This window comes from Lissotriton helveticus, chromosome 3_2 (genome assembly GCF_964261635.1).
Source record: "Lissotriton helveticus chromosome 3_2, aLisHel1.1, whole genome shotgun sequence".
Taxonomy (NCBI): Eukaryota; Metazoa; Chordata; class Amphibia; order Caudata; family Salamandridae; genus Lissotriton; species Lissotriton helveticus.
In genome coordinates, this window is record NC_136062.1 from 384,039,340 (window position 1) to 384,060,535 (window position 21,196).

A 21,196-nucleotide genomic window follows, 5' to 3' on the forward strand; every position below is an offset into this window, starting at 1 on the left:
GCAGGGAGAAGAGAGCGCAGCCATGGAGGGCACAGCAGCTGACCCTTGAAGTACGTCCTGCCAGATCAAGACTGCGGTAAGAGATCAGTGTGTGTGTCCTTGTCTGTGGGCCACTGACTTCTAAAGTTACTGCAACTGTTCTCTAGTGGCAGGCCGCAGGCACCGGGGACGGCACCTCTGCCAGTCCGACATATCAGCGACACAACGACGAGCACCCATGCAAGTCTATAAAATATAAAAACCCTAGACCTGCCGCTCCTGTAAAGAGCTCCCCTACCTTTATAATGTGGATACAACTTTAGCTTTTCATGAAAATGCATTGTTTTGCATGAATGGATGTCAGCAGGAAACTGATATTTTTACCCACGTCAGATAAATGTTGCATATTAAATGCATAGCATCTGTAAGTTTCTTTTGGTTTCATCTTGTCCTCCGTTAATTATGGCAGCAAATGAGTGCGTCTTGCCTTCTAGGAAAAACTAGGCCGGTTAAGTGAGTGATGTTTAGTTGGCATGATGGGGCTCTGCAAGAGTGACCGCTCGCCCAGCACCGTGTGAACCCCCGCCCCAAACCCCCCTTCACATGAACCATCTGAACGGCTGTATACAACCCCTATTCCATAAAAGTGACTTTATGTTGCTGTAAAAAAAATGCGTCAGAGCTCTCGTCAGGAGACAACAGCATCTTGCACTACACGTTCCCCAGCCATACTGCCAATGAGTAGCAACGCAACTACTGACCATCACACTCAAAGTGTGACAATTCTGGGGCTGAATTCTTTGTGTGTCCAAGAGTTGTCATGCACCAATGAAAATGACAAAATCACTCTTGTGAATAATGGAGTTCTGACTGGAGCAAGAATAACGTTTTGTTTAGTGAGTTTTCACGAAAGAACATGAACCACGCATATTATCAAAACTGTATTTAATGTGGATTAGCTGTCAATTACTGCTTTTTACTAAGTTAGTGCCAATTCATTTCTGGTGCTTTGAGCAGTTTTAGGATTTAGAGTTTTTCGTTGCTCAAATGGTTGCGATAGTTGATATTTATGTTTCCCTTCTCTTCATTTCTTGATTTTGCTCGCGAGAAAATGTCACTCATAGTCATTGAATGTCACTCATAATTACGATGAAATTATGAAAATGACACACATAAGCAATCTGAAACCTTGGCAGCCCAACAATTGATTTACGCCGATGAGGCGAGCAATCTTCGGTACTTTTCCCAGTAGACGTATCGACCACCATGGGTCAGAGTTTGCCGCTTTATCTCGGTGCTTAACAGAATCTGTTCTTCCACTCCCTGGTGAAGAAAGAATGAAGACCTGAACACCTGGCTCTCAGTACTGGTCGTGTCTCACCCCAGACGGAGCGTGGCTTCCACCAGCCTGCGTGGTAGTTACAAGCGTGGGTGTTTTACTGCATTCGGCGACACGTGAGTTTGTGATTCATAATAAAAAATATACAAGGCAAACTTAAAAGTTTACTCAGAATGAGTACATCCAATGAATAAACACAAACGTAAAAGCGCAGACGGTACCAGGGCAAACTTTTAGCCTAATGTGCACGTAAATACAAATGTTGCATTACAAATGCTATAGGTGTCACATTTGCGAAAGTTATAACTATTGGCATTGTAAATGACAAAGCTATTAATTTAGCTATTTTCAAAACCAACACATAAATGAACATTTGGTGAATTACCATTAAAATATTTGACTTTTTTACTAAGATATTATTGTACTCTTTTATGCAAACAAAATTTAGATACTGCATAAATAACTTTAATAAAACATATTTTATATGTAGCTTTTTATGTAAAAAAAAACTATAGCACAAAGCAAAAAACAATTGCCATTTACAATGCTAATAGCTCAAATTTAAATAATGCGAGACCTATTGCATTGCAAATGCTTGTTATATATCCTCCAGAACAGCCCCTTTAAAGTCCCCAAGTCCTACTACCAAAACATAGACAGTGAAATCAGGACATTTCTATGGGATGGGAAGACACCCTGTATAGCTATGCATAAATTAACCAGAAGCTGGTACGACGGGGGGGAATTCCATTCCCCGATATGCGCCTCTACTACTGGGCATCACAACTAGAGGTTGTCAACCACTAGGGGTACCAACACCAGACAGAACCCGCTAACCAACTTGACAGACACCAGATGGGGAGGAAGGGGTATAACGGGGCTCTGTACTCACAAGCAAAGCAAAGCTGTTATTTCGGCCCCACTGCCCTAACCATTGAAGTCTGGTGCCAGGCCAAATAAAAACGTGGCTGGCAAGATATGCCGGCTCTTGCCACGTCATTACGGTTCACCCAGAGCCTCGGGATGCTAGGCAATCACCCGGGATTTGACAGATGTGACACCATCGGTATCTCTAGTATAGGTGACCTATGGGAAAAGGGGAACATTTTAAAATTCCCTGAACTTCAAAAAGAATACAAACTGGACCAGAGGGAGGTGTTTTAATACCTACAAATCCGTCATGTTCTGACTGCTGTAATTCCCACACCATGGGAGATACAGTAGACGTCACCTTTGGAAGATAAGAGTGCGATCACGACCCCTTGGGAAAAATGCCATATCGTTCACTTATAGGAAGCTGATTAACAATTTACCTAACCCACTCCAAGGTCTCAGAGAAAAATGTCAGGCTGAATTTGGGCCCCTTGATGACGAGGAATGGCAAACTGCAATAATGTGGGGTAGATAAAGCAAACACCTTTACGGTTTACTATGCACAACTGTACTCACCCACACGGATGTCTACGGCTGAATCCTTGAAATTGTTGTTGGATATTAATCTCCCCACCCTTTATCATTCAAACAAAACGCTACTAGACCAAGAAATTACAGAAGATGAAATAGTGGAGGCAATTCAAGACTTGTCTTCTGGTAAGGCGCCGCGGCCAGGGCGACCGACTCCGGAATCTGGGGATCACGGTTCGATCCCCGGCACCGGCGGCAGATTAGCCCAGCACCATGTGACTCTGGGCAATAGCTTGCTTAATCTTCCCGACGGACCCCAGCACCTAGAGACCCTTACGGGTGATTGTGCGCTTTACAAATGTGGATTTAAGGGTGTGGGTTCTAATGGACTTCCTATCAAGCTTTATAAGATCACAGGATCCATGATTGCCCCTAATCTCCTTAAAATGTATATTGATAGCTGTGAAAAGGGTTGTTTGTCCAGAGACTGGCCAGTATCATTGGCATTCCCAAGAAGGGCAAACTTCCAGAAGCCTGTGCCTCCTAAATGCACAGGCCTTATCAATGCAGAGGTAAAGATCCTAGCGAAGCTGTTGGCCTCTCAACTGGTATGAGTGGCCATATAATAGATCCATTCGGATCACTCCAGCTTCATGCCATGGCGCAGTACTGCCCTAAATTTGAGGAGCCTTCATGGTGTTGAGTCAGCAGCAAAGATTTGCGAAAACGCCATTGTGCTCTCGCTTGATGCACGCATGGCCTTCAATACTGATGAGTGGCCAGTCATGTTAGAGGTCCTCTGGCGGTTCGGTTTTTGACTGCATTTTCTATCCTGGGTGCATCTCCTTTATGCCGATCCTCTGGCTCAGGTGACCATCAATAGTGGTACGTCCTCGTTATTCCAGCTACTGTGGGGCACAAGCCAGGGATGCTCACTCTCAGCCCCTGATTTTAGCACTGGTCTTGTAGCCCCTTGCGGAGTGAATACGTTGTGACTCCCTAATTGGAGGGCTCAGGTGGACAGAGCAGTGGGAGGAGAGGAACTCATCTATGCGGATGACAACTTGCTTTATGTTGGTGATCCTACCCACAACCTTGACAGAATAATCCATGTGTTTACTCTATTCCATCAATACTCAGGATATACTATCAAGTCCCTGATTTACCTCCTCCACGGGGGTGCCCGTCAGGTCTGCCACCCGTATCACTGTGGAGGGGTTCCATTATTTGGGAATATATATCACTACAGAACCAAGTGTATTCCACACTAATAATCTATAGACCCCAGGAGTAGGTCTTTGGAGGGATGTTGAGCACTGGAGGTGTCTACTCTTATCGCTTTTGGGAAGGGCCGCCTAATTCAAAATTATGGAATTGCCCTGTTTCCTATAAGCACTCCATAATACGCCGTACCCGAATCTAGCTTCCAATTTTCAAGCTATCGACCAAGAATTTCTCACATTCTTCTGGGATTGGAACCCACATGTATAGCTACCAAGAAACGAACGAGGGGCTGGTACAATGGATGCATAGCTCTGCCGGATATATGGATTTATTACCAAACGGCACAGCTCACAACCATCAACAATTGGGTTCATCCTTCTGACTCGAAGCCGGCCTACCGTTTGGATCGGTATGCCATGGAACCGGAAGGCTATGTATTGCCATATGTTTAACACTGTGTGGAGGGACTGTCCCACATCGTTCCCCGCCCCCACAGCAGTTACTCTAGCATTTTGGAATGACACACTACAATCCTTGGGCTTGCGGGGTAGGATTACTCAGGCCATTCCCATATGGGACACTGTGAAACTGGGTACTCAACCAGGATTCCATAAGTGGAATCTAATTGGAATCGTAAGGGTGGGTGAACTGTGGATGTGGGACGGGGCTGTCCCATTCGCAGTTTGCAGGCAGATTATAAGCTTTCACCAACTAAGGCTTATCGATACCCTAAAAACTGTCATGCCCTATGTAAGGCACTGCCAAATGGAGCAGAACTCCCGTAATCATCTCCACTGAGGATAGATTACTAACTGACTATATGTCCAAGAAAGCAGTTTTCCTCACATATTGCAAGCTCCTTAACCACTCACCTGACACTGTTGAGCCAAAAGGAACATAGGGAGCATGACCTTGGTGGATGACGAGTGGCCAGAGGCCCCGTCATCCCCACTGGAAGTAGCCATATGCTCAAGATACTGTCTACTGCAATTGAAATTTCTACATAGCTGTTATTATGCATGGACTACCCTTATGAAGCTGGGCAGAACGACTAGATTTTTTTAAAAGAAATTATGTCACTGCTTCAGCTATGAAGTCTAATTATAATTCAGGCTCACAGTTTTCTATTTTATTGATTTTTACAGATAAATACAGAGAGAAAACAATGTGTTTCTTATCTGTATTTATTTTTAAAGGTGGAAAAATACTGACAATTGTGCTTTCTTCTAAAATGCGGGCAAATAGGTACGTTTTAGCAAAAATGATATGGAGATGCCGAGATATAGAGCGATACTGGGGTTTAGTGGCGACTTTTTTAAATAATTTTTGTGGCAGCAATGTTGAACATCCCCCAAAATGGTGTTTGTTAAACATATGGCAATACATATACCTCACCCACATGGACCAGACCTGGATGACCCTCAGGTTATTGGTGGCTAAATGTAATAATGCTCATGCTGTGAAAGCTGAAAAGACGCCGGAACGGTTTGATTGGTAGCTGGATATAGACTGGTGAGTGTTAGCGAAAGGCTGGGAAATGAGAGTAGAGGCTGTCCAGCTAAGTTTACTCAAATCTGGGCGAAATTAGCGACCACCGAAGGGGGGTGGCGGGGGGGGCGACAAGGGCCTGGGGGGGCTAATGTGTGTTCCTCCTGGACTTATGGGAGCAGATGTAAACGGCCAGATACAAGCAGACGCTACTAATTGTTTGCGATTTGGGCGGATGTAAGTGGGGTCATGAACCTACTGGGAGGAGTGATATTGATTAATTGTGTCTTAATGCTGCACACTTTGATGTTGCAATGTTCTGTTTTTTTATTATTTTTACTCACAATAATAAGATTTTTTTTAAAGAAATTATGTCACTGCTTCAGCTATGAAGTCTAATTATAATTCAGGCTCACAGTTTTCTATTTTATTGATTTTTACAGATAAATACAGAGAGAAAACAATGTGTTTCTTATCTGTATTTATTTTTAAAGGTGGAAAAATACTGACAATTGTGCTTATTGTGAGGGACTTTCCATGCTGTCCTTTGTGAATTCCAGTCAAACAGCTGAGCAGGTAGGTAGCATTGGGAGGTAAAAAGCAGGATGAGATAAGTGCATGTTTATTAATTAAATAGTTGTGGAAATATACTATTTTACAACTCAATTGTTCCTCAAAACACAGAATAAATATGGATATATATACACCAATAAGACAGCTAAAAAGTAAATATGGATAAATACAGATGGAAATGTTGAAAAAAAAATACCATAAAACTGGCAGCCCTAAATCTAATGCAAGTATTTAACCAATCTTGCTTTATAGTTGTTGCATACCTCGAAACTAACATTATGAAATCACCCTAATAATTGAAGTTCTTTGACATATGTAAATGCAGGGAAATAGAAAACAAGTTATACCTGCTGAAGCCCAACTCTTTCTTGTAACACCATAAAACAGTGGGTCTGGCCTTTACTGATGCTTTAGATAACATGTGATGGAGGATGACGACCTGTCAAAGTTGAAAAGTGAAGCAAAAAGTAGACAAAGCAAATATATCATGAATTCATTTAAGGTGAGTGCCAAGGCATAAGGCAATGTGCATAATCATGACGACTTAGCAGCCCCACTTTCTAATCTTGATTTATCATTGGTGATGTTAATGTACCTGCACCTATACAATTCTCTGAATGGTCTTTAAGTGCTAGAAAAACTGAGTTTTAAATAAGTACATGCAAACTTCTTCCTTAACTGCCTATGTATTTCCTATTTTGTCTCCAACGCCATCAGTGCATGTGCAAGTAGAGAGACCCACTTCATGCACTGATATAAGGAGGGGTAATCTAGATATTATCCCATCTATACAGACAGCGAGAATTTGGGAAGTTTACTGGACTCCTATGCCCCAAACGCCTAAAACGTAGCTGTCAGTCCCCAACTGGACTGCCTATTAGCTTCTATAAATCAAAGTTTATTACTCTAGGGGCACAACGCGACAGTAAAACCAATAGTTTTCTCTAGCCACATCGATTACAACTGCCTATACAAGACTTTGTATGACCTACATTGTCCTTCAGGCTGTACATAACTATTTGACAAGACTCACAAAATCTTTGAGATATCACTTTGTTTGAAATATGGTTTTCAGCACATTGTTACCACTAAAATCATCACATTTTACAAAATGGTCTAAACATTGCCCACAAAGCACTGTACACAAAATGGATGTTGATCTGACTGTCATGCTATTCCTCTCAGACACCCAAGAAGCCAGAGCCATGCTACTAGTCTGCCGTAGAAACAGAAATGCGTGTCTGGTGGTAAACCCTTAAAAGCAGGCAGTGCAGCAGTAACTAATGGGTCTGGAGCAATGGCAGACTGTCAGCATAACCAATCACATTGTACAGATTCCCATTCAGATGAAATATATGTAAATATACCGTAGGTAGCTGCTGTGAAAACTGGCATGATTTGAGTAGCTCTGGAGCAACCTTGGTTGGCTCCTCATTAAAATATATGTCCTGTCCTCAGATGACAGATCTCACCTCCTACATTCACTGAGGCAGTAAATACTTGTTGGCCCTTTGGAAATTACTTATAAAACCCACCTTTTTATTCAAACATATGGTTCCACCACCATGAAAGCAATGTGTTAGACGACCGCTAATATTCCACCTATCTTGCCCTACACTGTCTCGTCTGATGCAACGTCTGTGGCTACTAATCCTCCACTATGACCATGCACAAGAAACTATCCGATGTTACTCAACTAGGTCATTGCAATGTGGTAAGAAAGTAAGATAGTAAGAAGTAATTTAGTTAGGTTTTCCTCCAGTAGGGCAACAGTTTAATAGTGATTTTTTAATATTTAAAAAACCTTGCTGTAGCAATTGCCAATCTTGTTCATAAAAATGAAGGCAAAATATTCCTTTCGACAGCACATAGAAGGATCAGCACAATTTTTTATTAACTTCTACTAATCGTTACTGACAAAAATGTGGTACTAATAAAACTATTAAGAACTCAACTAGGCTAGATTTAACTTTAACTGGACTTTGGGGCATCAAATGCATCATATGTACATAGCTTCTTGTATTATAACAGTGCCCATTGTTTAACACAACCATCTTTGGGTGCACCATAAATATTCCTATGCTTCATCAGGTTTGACACAATATCTTACTCTCACAAATCCCCATATCAATAATGAGTAATCGCAAACTCCAACAAATTTAAACCATCGAAAATATCGGAGCCTCGTATCATAACCCAGCTTTTCCGGCCCTTTAATCCGGCTAGCATTTGTTTTTCTCAGACATTTTTCAAAATTTTAAATAGGCTTTCAAATTAAGTGCCGGCACCTGATCTTTCCCACGGTCCCCCACGATGACAAACATTGTCCTCTGTCGCTCAGCCACTCCATTCTCGATCAGCACCCGGATCCGATTGTCGATCTTCTTGCGTTGCATGGTGGTTCAACAGAATATATCTGAATTAAAAAAAATCTAAGTATTGTTATTAAAGAAAGAATTTACGGCATCAGATGTAGCTCATCTTAACATTATCCATACCAGTATTAAAATTCATTATTGTAACTTGAGAGCATATAGCATTATAGAGGGCTAGCTTTCAACAGCTGGGACATTTTCTGCTGAGGGGGCCCAAGTGACATCAAGTAAATAACGAGAGTAAAGCCTGAATATTCTGTCACTTGGAAACGCCCACATGATAACATCTTAGTTATTAAAAACTATCTATCTACAGTTTATGTTAGGTATGTGTACCCCGTATCATCGAAAGATATACAGGGAAGTTGTGCACAAAATTACCTCACTTTATTCAGACACCTTCCCCTAACTTTATATGAAAATAGCATATTCCTCTGGTCATGCCACCCACTTCCATTGCCCTCATTAGTGCCCTCCCCTCTTCATGGGCTCGTACTACCATACCACACAAGCCACTGCAGCATTCCTCATCTTCCTCCTCCTCACCCAAGGCTACCTGCTCTGCTTCTTATAAGAGCAAAGCACCTCAACTGCACTAGCAGGCTTAATGAGAGCTGTGCCTGTGCAGCTTTACATTCCCTGTTCGTGTGGCAAAGGCAATCGGCATAAGTAGAAAGTCATCAAATAATAGAAAACTCCCATTCGGAATACGGATTCCACGAAACAGAGGTTTCTATCGAAGAACCTACTTCCTTCCATCAATACATCTTTTTAAAGCAGAATTATCTAGAAATTCTTACTAACAGAACAAAATAGTTGTGTAACGGAAGATAAACTAATAAAGGAGAGTACGCAGTGGAAGACAGTATAACACGTCGAGTATGATGAGGAGCTTTAAAATAGGTAGCTAGACACACTGGTGATAAAAATATTTTGAACGATAAGACTAAAGACAAATATTGAGAAATTCAACACTATAAGAAAATATACAGTAAATATACTATCGAATTTCAAGTTAATAAAAAAAAAATCTTACATGCCCAAAGAGAAGACAAAATGCACTGATGCCACATACAGAATGAACAAAGAAGTTTAGAAACAGCAGAAACTCTACATGAGTACATGATGTAAAGAACATAAACTGGAAAAGCCGATATTATACTTCTCTTTTACACATACACACACAAACGTACACACACGCACACAAAAAGCTGACTTTACAACCAGTAGCCATTAAACACCTTGGTAAAGTTCTCAAATGCCACCACCTAAAAGAACATTGTATTTTCCCATCTTATCAAACCCTTCTCCACATATTACATTTATCTTATCCCCAACATAATACATCACTAGACACTGGAACCTACCTTTGCTGTGCTATTAAAAAAAAAAAATTATCGGTACCACTTGTGTAGAAACTCAACATGGATCCAATGAATTGGTCAACTCTCACCCAGTCGGTCAAGTATTTTCTTCATGAGATAATACCTGAAAGAGCAATCTGGCTCAAATTGACCACATAATTCCCACAAAGGCTACCCATCTAAAAACATTCAATTGTAGTCCTATCGTGTAATGATAATGGATACCAACACTTACTAATCCTCCTAATAGACTATCCCTGCCTTCAGATCCCACAGCTCAACCACATGTTCGGGAATTATGTACCTCATACCAGTCACAGGAACATACAGGGAATCAAAGATATTCCTCACCTGTATGCACAACATTCATTTGCTGAATCCCACAAGGTCCATTCAATCTCCTACTATCTTTAATCTATTCATGGAGATTTGCTATGAATACCGCAACACACAGCTTTACCTGGAGACTTAATGAGCTGTAGATATCTAACACTCAATATACCTCGTCTAGATCCAATTTAGACTTGGGTGACCACAATCTATCTTGCGGCCAATTCCACTAACACTGAATCAGTCCTAATAACAGAGGCACACAGACCATCAGTCTGTGAGCCTGTGTAGCTCTCTGACCTATGCTTTTTTAACTGAAGCACTGTACATTCTCTATGTTTTATTATTGACTCAAAGTTGTCACTCATACCAAAGAAGCACATACCAACATCTCAACTACATCTGCTTAAATGAAATTCAAACTCTTACTCCCACTGCTCAACTTCAAGCTAAATAGAAACAGCAATGCCCTCTCAGCAGACCTCCAAAACACCAACCACTCGTCTAAGGTTAGTATTCCATTACTTTATTCTCGAAGTACCAAAAGTGTTAAAAGATTTCATCCCATTACTGTCATGCTGAGCAACCTACATGGGCCCTGCCTTACCAAGAAACATTTCATTCAAAACATATTGATTAAGTTACAAGGTAGTCACTGCCAATAAACTATTTAGAATAAAAAACACTTACTTCCCAAACTCCACACTATTATCCACTACTTTGCTACAACCTGAGTAGTGGCTCTTTTTTGTAAATGATCTAAGAGTCATCAACTGACCCTTCATCAATAAAATTATATTAAATTAAGACACTTAAAACTGGATTCAAAGTCTTTTATTTTGCCATTTTGCCTGTAAAGTGCCTCAACAACATGCCGTTTCTCTGAAAAAACAATTATCTCTCACTGGAACCATAGCTGCGCTATAAATATGAATACCCACATAAAGTAAAAAATATTTCCTTTACACCTATACCAAGTAACATACATATCTCCAATATCTACATCAGTCAACAGTAATAAGACTAACATCTATATTAGAAGCTTCCAAAACTGTAAAAGCCTACAACAATTATGTCATTAATAACTAAAGAAGAAACAATGAGGACCACAATACCTGTACCTGGTTACGTTATGGTCAATATCTCCACTGAAAAACCCCACTAATTAATGTTTTATCAATATTGGAAATATTGAAACCAGGAAGAATTAGAAATTACATATGTAAATATAATAAACATTTACAAAAAATATCACAGATGACAAGCATGTACACCAGTTTGCACCAAATAACATAATCTACACCAAGTACAACAGTGGTTTTAGCAGCCTGACAACTATGTAGTTTTGTGTTAGTTCACAAGAAAGGTGTGGACATGCAGCTGCCAACAAACTACGAATCACCAAACTGCAGTATTCCGGACAAAAGGGAAAAACTAGATATTAGTCTGGCCCTAGTACAATGCCATCCACAGCATAGTAAGGTTGTACCTGGGTGAAGAGATACTGCACATTAAGTTATTGCCGAAAAAACCTGTGCATTAGGCTAGTGAGGCAGAAGGATGCAGTGATAAAGTGCCTCTTTTTGCAAGTTTTGCCCACACTTTTTGTCTGGTTTTGAGGTGGTTTCAATTGTAGTGCACAGAGTCCATGCCAACCAGGTCCCCTGTGCCAGAGCTTCTTCCCCAAAACATATCCACAATTAGTCCTTCGGACCTTTATAAGTGCCTAGTGAAATGGTGCCCTGGGTAATTAGGGCCTGGGAGCTGAAGAGGATGCCCTGTGCCCCCCTCACTGAGACCATGCCACTGCCCTTGCTGCTTGCATGGAACTCTGAGGAAGTAAACAACAAAGTTGACATGGCACCCTGCCTGGGTGCCATTCCAGCCAGCACTGCCTGTAGGTATAGGCGAGTCATCCGTCTAACAGACCTCACAGTACTAAGGCAGAGTGCACTATACCACAGGTGAGGGCAAATCTGCCCCTACAATATTAGGGTCCATGCCTTAAAAGTGTAAGTGCCAGTGAAGCTATAAAAAGTATATGGGCTGAAAAATTGACACCGTGACTTCCACAGCACCATGATGGCTACACTGAACAAGGGAGTGTTTGGTACCAAACTGCTCTCAATAAATCGACACTGATGTCCGTGTGAGATTTGTTGTTATAAATACTCAAAGAGGGAACCTCAGAGGTGCTCCACCCTGAAAACCTACCAACCCTGGTGTGGTGTCTGACCGGCTGTAGTCAGCCAGCACCATCAGATATATTTATGGACCCCTGGGTAGAGCTCTCTGGGACGAGAGAAACAATACACATTCTGAGCAGAGGGGTCATACCTCCTTCCCCAGGATGGGCCAGTGTTAGAAGGGAAAGCTTTAAACCCTCAGCCTTTGCTGCTAGAAACAGATGGCAGCCCCCGGTTTCACCCCCACTGTGGGATAGAAAAGTTAGAAAGGCTGAGGTGTGCCCACCTTTTCCAACTCCACCCCTATGGGGGAGGAGGCGAAGTTGAGCACATTTTTCAGTCACCTTCATCTTGAAGTTGAGGGGACCCCTCCGATCAGGGCTAGGTCTTTGACGCCCCCCCCTCCTCCCACAGGTAGGCTCATTGGCTAGACCAGGAAACTAGATCTGCAATGACCCAAGAAGACATCCCTGCAGAGAAGACTGAAGACTGATTGCCATGGCCCAATATTAGCTATTTCTGTTACAGATAAGCATAGTAAGACCCTTCCCTTGCAACAATACCACATACAGGAAACAGGCCCAGCTAGAGTGCCCTAGGAACAATGCTGTATTACACATGAGCTCTAGACTCCCAGCTTACCACAAGTGCAAGACACCTTTCAGGGCCTAGTGTAAGGGGACTAATCATGTTGGCCGATTTCTACCTGATTAGGCTGCTCTCCCCCACCGGGGCTCCCAGGGACCTTTCACCGAGGCCGGGCTTGGCTCCGCCCCTCCCGTACACTGGACGACCGGCCGGGCTTGGCTCCGCCGGTCTAGCTACAGACTACATCCCCCAGCATCCTTAGGGGCGTGACGACGACGACGTGAGCAGGAGCGCGCCTGGAGGCGCATAAAGACTGGACAGGGGCCGAGTCCCCTGGTGTCCTGCTGGCCGATTTCTACCTGATTGGGCTGCTCTCCCCCACCGGGGCTCCCAGGGACCTTTCACCGAGGCCGGGCTTGGCTCCGCCCCTCCCGTACACTGGACGACCGGCCGGGCTTGGCTCCGCCGGTCTAGCTACAAACTACATCCCCCAGCATCCTTAGGGGCGTGACGACGACTACGTGAGCAGGAGCGCGCCTGGAGGCGCATAAAGACTGGAAAGGTCCCTCGCCCCGCGAGGACGCGAGCGGGACGCGCCGGGCGAAGACCGGGCAAAGGCCGGGCCCTCTGTGGCCCGAGAGGGACGGGACGGGCCACCCCCCCTGGGTCCTACTGAACACGGTACAGTGAAACTTTGACCCACATCTCTGCATATACTGCAGAGACACCAGGATTTCCATAGACTTTTTATTTCGCGGGACTCTGTCTGCTGCACCGTTGCCATGTTTTTAAGGGGGCTTCCAAACTATGTACTCTCCCAGGTGACTCTAGTAGGGGGAGGTTAGACTGTTATATAAACAGGGCTTTATCACCCGTGATTCATGATTTGGAAGATCTAGAAACCCGTTTGCCCCCACATACGGGGACTGCAAACATCCCGAGGCGCAGCTAGTCGATATAGCATCAAGTCTGTCCTGGTTGGAGGATTTGAACGCCCTATGTCACATTCGATATGTACCAGTTGCACCAGTTGAAACCATACCAGTCACACCCCAAGTCCTATCCAGCCCAACACTTCCCGCACTTTCGCTGCCGGACTCTCTATTGATCGCAAATGATAACATTCTGGCTGCCCCACTCCTTTCCCCGTTAGTGAAAGTAACACTAAACAACTAGGGAACCCTAAAACCCCTATGGTCACAAGAAAGCGCCCCGGGGACAACAGTATGGGGAGGGAAGCTAATCTGCTTAAGCCTTGCATAAGTTCCATATCGTCCGTCAGCGCCCCACCCACAGCTTTCCAGGCCCGCGATAATCTTGAATCCTTTGTACCCCCCTACCAGGCCGCTCTTCTGGACCAGATTGAACGCTTGGTTACTTCTCTAATATCCCCTTTGACTGCAAAAATCAACTCCTTAGTGGATAGGTTACGGGATATAGAGACCTCATTCAGGGCATCGACTCAACTTGACAAGAGCCTGGCAGGATTGAGCCAACCACAGCCCTTACCCGCTACCGTGGTTTCTAAGTTAGCTCCTCAAAGAAGTAGCAACCCCCTTAACAGACCCACGGTCCCACAGAACCTCCCATGCATCTCCTCGTCATCCGATACCGAGCCCATTACCACCAAGAGTATCTTTACTGATGTAGGGGTGCCAAATGTCTTTCCTCCTTATGAGGAGAAAACTATTAATCTAGATTATACCAAACACATACATCTGCCCCCAATTGCCGCCCCCTTCGTCTGTGTCCTCACTGGTGTCTCACCAATCACAAAGGGAAAAACCGAGAGACCAGATGATTTAAAACACAAGGTCATCTATTGGCTGTCTAGGAATAGACCCTTGCCAGCGAACATTGATGGTGCCATTCGAAGTGTTAGAAGGGTGGGATGGCTCGGCCCCCTTCCAAAAGATCTCCCAGGTGACCTGGTGTTAGTTAGATTCTGGAGCGATCGGGTGGTGCCTTATCTACAAACTTGGTCTTCACAATCAGGGGATGGCCCGATCTCTGTCTGGGGGCTCCATGATTTCTACCCTAGGTCCCGCTACCCTCGGCCCTTAAAAATAAGACCAGAGAGAAAACACTATTTTACTAATTACCGGCCGGACCGGAGTGTGTATCTACAGAATGGCTTCATCAACCCCATCCCAAATTACTTTTCATGTATTGCTTTTTTGGTAGTGGTATATTGTATTGAAAAGGTTCCTAATGAGGTGTATATAATGAGTGTTATTTTTATGATTTTTATGGGTATTGTAAATATTGTTTTATAGGATGAATTCGTCAGTTAGTATGCTAAATTTAATAACATTTTAACCATTGTACATGCTTAGTTATGTGTAGTTCTTTATTTACAATTGTGTGATGTTTAATGATTAAATGTTTTTGTGCTTTTATGACATAACTGTCGAATAAAGCTTATTTGATGATGACTAATCATGAGGAATACTCCCTGTTTATTATAACCTTAGCTGGGATTGCTTACACTAAGTGATATTAAATCACGCCAAGAGCACCAGTTCAAGGCATCTGATCAAGAAACAATAATTGCCAAGGTAAAGAGTCCTGCAGTCATCTATTCTTCCCAGGGAATCCAACACCATAAACTTCCTTGTTCTGCCCAATGTTTTCCAAATATCTGTGTTGCTGTGAGTGTGACATCAGTGCATTCTAAGTTTTAATTTGAGGCATGTGATTTTAGTCTGATTAACATGAAATTCAACTGCATATTTAAATTACATTTTCTTCCTTATAGAGTTGCATTTTTTAATATTTCTTTTTAGTGCGATTCTTAAAAATATTATTGTGTTTATAGCAAGTTCTTACTAAACTCGGATCACACTTGATGTAGGTTTCACATTTCTTCTAACAAACACCTCTCTCTATGATCTGACAAAAGAAAAAATAAGACTGAAATGTTTTTAAAGAGGCTATAACATAGGCACAGTAACAAGAAACAGAGGCACGCATAGTGCAAACAGATAGATCTGGGTTTGTCAGAGGAAATAACTCCTCATAAAAGTTTGGCAATGGGCATTACATATTACAGACAAAGCCAAAAAAGGTATGAAGTTTATCAATATACATAATGTATACAGTCATAAGTAAGGTTCAACAGTGATGTCATGAGATCTTGAGGGTCAGACTCAAGTTGAGCGGTGTTACTAATAAGGCACTCGCTTGGTTCACATCATTCTTAAACAAGCATTTACAATGCAATGGTTTTGCCTTTGTTAAAGTTAGAGCTATTGGCATTGCTCTTGACATTTTTTTTATTTATGTTTTTTTAACATAAATAAATGGCATTGTCATTTACAATAGCAGGGCAGGGCACAGGGAAGGGGGGCGAGGAGAGACGAAGGAGAGCTGCGGGCTCAGGGAAGGGGGGGCGAGGAGAGACGAAGGAGAGCTGCGGGCTCTTGTTGTAATGCTTGCATGGATGAGTTGATGGATGCATGCATGGGTGCATGCATGGATGGGTGTATGGATAGATGCATGGACTGGTGGATGGGTGGATGGATAGATGCATATATACAGCCAATCCCTCAATTTATGCAATCCACCAACCCATCCAACCAACAACCCATCCATGCATCCACCCATACATCATGCATACATCCATCCACCCACTGTGTCCCACTCCGACCCCTCTAAATATAACTCATTTTTTCTGTATATAGAGATGACTGTATTCACTAGTATATGCAGTAGACCTTTCTACTCTAACATTCCTATGTGACTCTTGCAGTACATCTATTCATATCCCTTCCATATGTATATAGAACTATAACGAGAATCAACAGTCTCTTCTTTGTGTGACTACATCTAGTACATTTCAATTGTTTTCCTGTTTGTATCTTTTACTTAACGCATGTAAATCAAAGTCCTTAGGTTTGGCAACTGGTTCTTATGTAAACCGCTCTGACACCTTCGGGTAAAGTTTGCGCTACATAAAATCACATTGAATAAAACTTTACCCCACAAATGCAACCATTTATTTATTTATTTACAAATTTGTACCGCGCTAGGAATCGACTCCCGAAGGAGTATCTCCGCGCCTTTTAGCACCTTCAGCGAACAAAAGAGACACTAGCTGTGTATTGTCCTAACCTCGGAGTGGAATTTTATTTCTGAAAGAGAAAGGTTTTCAATTTTTTCCTAAAAGGAAGGCGTTCCCTGCACTGTCTGATAGATAAGGGAAGGCCATTCCACAATGTTGGACCTGCCACAGATAAAGCTCTAGACCCCTGTCTTGCCTTCCTAGCCATAGGTACGCATAACAGAGCCTGTTCGCTAGACCTGAGAGATCGTGTGGGAACATACGGGATGAATTTGTTGGCCAAATAGGCCGGGCCTTTCCCAGTGAGACATTTGTGCCTAGGCTTACATTTTACGGCCTCGAAGCACACAGAGAAGGGACAGTTTACTAAGTCGAGGCTTTGTAGGGTGCATGGCAGGGGACAGTTTTAGGCGCCAAGGGAGGGTAGGGAGCAGAGTCAGAGTACTTCACGGAGGTAGGGGGCAGTTTTGTATTGTTCAGGGCAGGGGGCTGCGGTACTTTTTGGAGCATGGCCTTATTTTAAAGGGCTCAGTTCAGGTGGAGGAACGGCACAAAACACGAGGCAGACAGAGGGCAGAAGGACACAAAAACGAGGGGAAACAATTATAACTGAGGGCAGATTGGCCCAAAAAAAACAGGCAGAGGGAAGAAGGACACAAAAACGAGGGGGGGGATGATTGTAAAGGAGGCCAGAATGGCACAAATCACGAGGCAGACAGGGCAGAAGGACTCAGCAAGAGTTCTAAACACACAAAGCTATTGAGGCTTTCATCAAGTTACAGGAACCCCCATCCATACACCACTGCCAAGCACAGAAAAGCAGCTAATAGAAGGTAGAACTGGTGGCAGAAGGCTAGATGTCATTCTTGCTGATAAGTACTCGAGCACGAGCTCTGCTGTGTGCAGGGTGAACCCCCGAAGTTACTGGGGGCAACAGCACCTCTAAGGGAGCCCCTCTGAAGTCCTCCATTAAACGGGTAGAGCTGCTTTGATGCATCGGGATACTGCTCCCCAAACTGCCAGCCTTGACTACCTTGTTATTCTAATAATTCGACATTTAAATGTTATCATTTAAATGATGTCAATTCCTCGCCATTGAGGTTAAAGGTTGTGTGACATCACTCCTTGTCTTGTAAAATGTTAATTCATTCTAACTTCTAAGAACTTTCTAAAATGAAGAACAAAGGGGTGCCTGACAGAGAATATGAAGAGGGGGGGCTGAAACGCAGCAGGTCTGTACTGAGAAAGAGAAGGGAGGGGATGCAGACAGGAAAGAGGACGGGAAACCAATAGAGGAGGAGCGGGAGTCGCTGATTCAAGGCTGGGTTTAGAGGACTCCAGGGCACGAACCTACTAGATGCCATAAACCATGGGCCAGGGCGGGTTTTGGGGCTATGGGAGGGGGCCCTTTTGAGGAGGTGTCAGAGCTGGGAGTCCTTCATAGGTAATGCAGCAGAAGCTCCGGCGAATGCATGATACGCACATAAACCAATGTATTCTTCTGAACACACTCTTCAATAGAAAAGAATTCTGGGAGGAGCCGCAGTGGGTGCTATGAAGCCGACCTAACGCACACTGATGTACATGATTTATTGTTTGGGTTGAGTCCGATAGCAGCACGACATGTTGATACACTTGGATCTACGGGAGTTCGTATGCAGATTCAGTAGACGGACTATATGTAAAATATGAATCTAATGCAGGCTGAAAATGATTTGAGCTCATATTTTTGAGGAATGAGAAGGAACCATAATGGACTGTAGGGATAAAAATTAGTCAAAACAAATTGATATGACAAAGCATTCGATTTGTATTTAAAAAACACACACAAACAAATTAGGCCTCATTATGGGTGCAAACGTGCAGTGGCATTAAGACACAGTAAAGCATTCAGTGACTAGGTGGTGGGGGAGGTCTCAGCGCATCTGGTCCTGGGTCGAAAGGTGCAAACAGTAAGTGGGGTAAGTAGCCTTACCCAGCACCGTGTGAAATGCACGAGGGATGGAGGTCACAGGGGTAGTGGAGGGGACAGCAGCGCTGTTCACCCCGGTGGGGCTGAGACTGAAACCAAACGCCACCATTTTAGGACTTTGTGCACTGAATGTTGAACGGATCGGAGGCTGTGTCCGGCTGGTTACACATAGCTCTGCCGCGAGCACTTAAGACAACGCAAGTCTTGGGTGGGAATTCACAGGCTGGGCTGCTGCGTCCCAAGGTCATTTGGCGCCTAAAGCATTGGAGCCCACCTCTCAGAGCTACTTTCACAGTCTCTGCCCTGGATGGGCATGCCCTCGGATGCCGACTGTTCTCTGTCTGAGTCTTTCTACTTTAGCTACGCGACCGCTCTGTCTCCTGGGGCAGTGCTGCCCCCTTCCCCCCAGCACTGGTAAATTGCACTAATGACAGCCCTACTGACTACATTCAGCCATTCACGCTGCAGCTTCTGCCCATGCTCAGCACTGGGCGCCTAAACCACTGGGTGCTAAAGTAAAGCACCTCTCTTTGACCATCTGTCCCCCTATTCACAACAGGGCAGCGCTGCATTTCTTAAAAGGCGAATGCTGTGTTCACCTATGTAACCCCTGGAAAGTACCCCCCATCTCCCACCCCCAGGGAGGCTTTAAGTAGCCGCAGGAATGCCAGGGTCACGGAAGGTACACATGAGGCCATGTTTGCAGTAATTGCTTCCACTACCCCTGCACACAGCACATGGACCAGCTTTGCCTTTCACAAAGCCTGGTGGGAAGATGCCTGTGTACAGGTGTACCGAGTCAGCAGAATTCGACCTTAAGACGCGGCTGAGACTCAGCAGCTCACCTTCGCAGTACCTAGGAAAAGAGAGAAATAGTGAGAAATGGAGAGAAATGGAGAGAGAGGGGAGCCGAGAATAAAAAGAGAGGAAGGGGAGAAGGACGGAGAGCGAAAGGGGAGAGAGAAAAAGAGAGGGAATGAGAATAATAAACAGAGAGAGACGAGGATAGAGGAGAGAGAATGCGGGGGACAAAGAGTGGGAGGGAGAATGAGAAAAAAAGCGAGATAGCACGGGATTGGGAGGGGGTTTGGGGTAGAGTCAGGAGTTCAAAATGCTTGGCGCCTTTTCTAGAGGTGAGGGGGCAGGACTCATTCCAAGCAGATGACGCCAGGAGCTGGCTTCACACCAACTCTAAAGGCACACTCAAGATGAAGCCACTGACAAATGTCTGGTGATGCCGAGCGAACAAAAGCAACAGAAAGCCAACATCTGGGCACTGGAGCTACTCACCAGACTGGCAATGCCTGCTACAACCCCACAACAGTGCTGGCACGTTCCCTCTGCCATCAGCTCTTGGATAAAACAGCATTGATAGACAAAAAACATGAAGCAAGCGCCACCCCTTCATCTGGGGAAGACACGACCTGGTCTGTTTCTGTATGTGTACGATTTTAAGATGTAGTTTACCATCATTCTGTGCATCCGTCAGACGGCAATGGCGCCCCGTTCGCACAATACGACACAAAACAGCAAGAATTGTACACAAAGCAACACACGCACAGCAGGGTATGTGAGAGGAAAGGTGCCGTGTTATGTACAGTGGGATACCGCAGCGAGTACAATGCTGCAGTCAGCTGTTCCTCACAAAAGCAGCCGCCATAATCTGTTTGGGTTTCAAGGACCCCGTTCTGCATGTAAATGGGATAATAATCTGGGGTGAATCCAGGGATTGTGCGCAGTGAGAAAGCGTGCTTCACTGGCCTTGGTGCCCGCCATGAGTGATTGATCGGATTCACAGCACAGAACACGACACGAAGGGAGCCATCACGGGCCAGTCCCTGGCAGGGGAGAACCGCAGATGAGAGAGGAGAAGCGCCTAAGATCTGAAACTGCGTCTGCAGGGGAGCGTGTAAAACAAGCATCTCAATATATTGCCAAACAAGGCACTCACCGGGTCGCTTAATTTTTCATCTGGATTTAAATGCATCGAAAGCTATATGTTGGCAGCGAACAAAACCTTAGTACAAAATATTTACGAAAGTTAGTTTACCACCTTTACTCCTCAAACACACAAATCAGGTGCTTAACACAAACATAGCACATTGAACTCCATGGGGTTCTGCCTAATACAGTAATAACTACAAATGATGTCCAGATATTTAGGGTTCACGAAATGCAAATTAGAAAAATAAGGTGAACACCTTTGGCCAAGTATTTGCCTGTCAAATGGTTACCCTGTTACCCGCTTGTTTCACTTCACTTCCTTCCACTTCCCTACCCCCACATTAATACGTCCTCCCCTAAATTCCCC

The 21,196-nt window shown here is 44.0% G+C and overlaps 1 protein-coding gene across 2 annotated transcripts in view; it reads right to left on the reverse strand.

The window, feature by feature from the left end:
* Positions 1-21,196, reverse strand: part of NAT10 (N-acetyltransferase 10) — a 150,000-nt gene that overhangs the window by 121,305 nt on the left and 7,499 nt on the right. The window contains exons 2-3 of one of the 2 annotated variants that reach the window (XM_078684253.1): positions 8,296-8,423; positions 6,355-6,446 (exon numbers count right to left, since the gene is read on the reverse strand). In XM_078684253.1, coding sequence (XP_078540379.1) covers positions 6,355-6,446; positions 8,296-8,403 — 200 coding nt within the window. In that variant the 5' untranslated portion in view covers positions 8,404-8,423. The remainder of the gene's footprint in view (positions 1-6,354; positions 6,447-8,295; positions 8,424-21,196) is intronic. The other variant, XM_078684254.1, reaches the window with a different exon arrangement.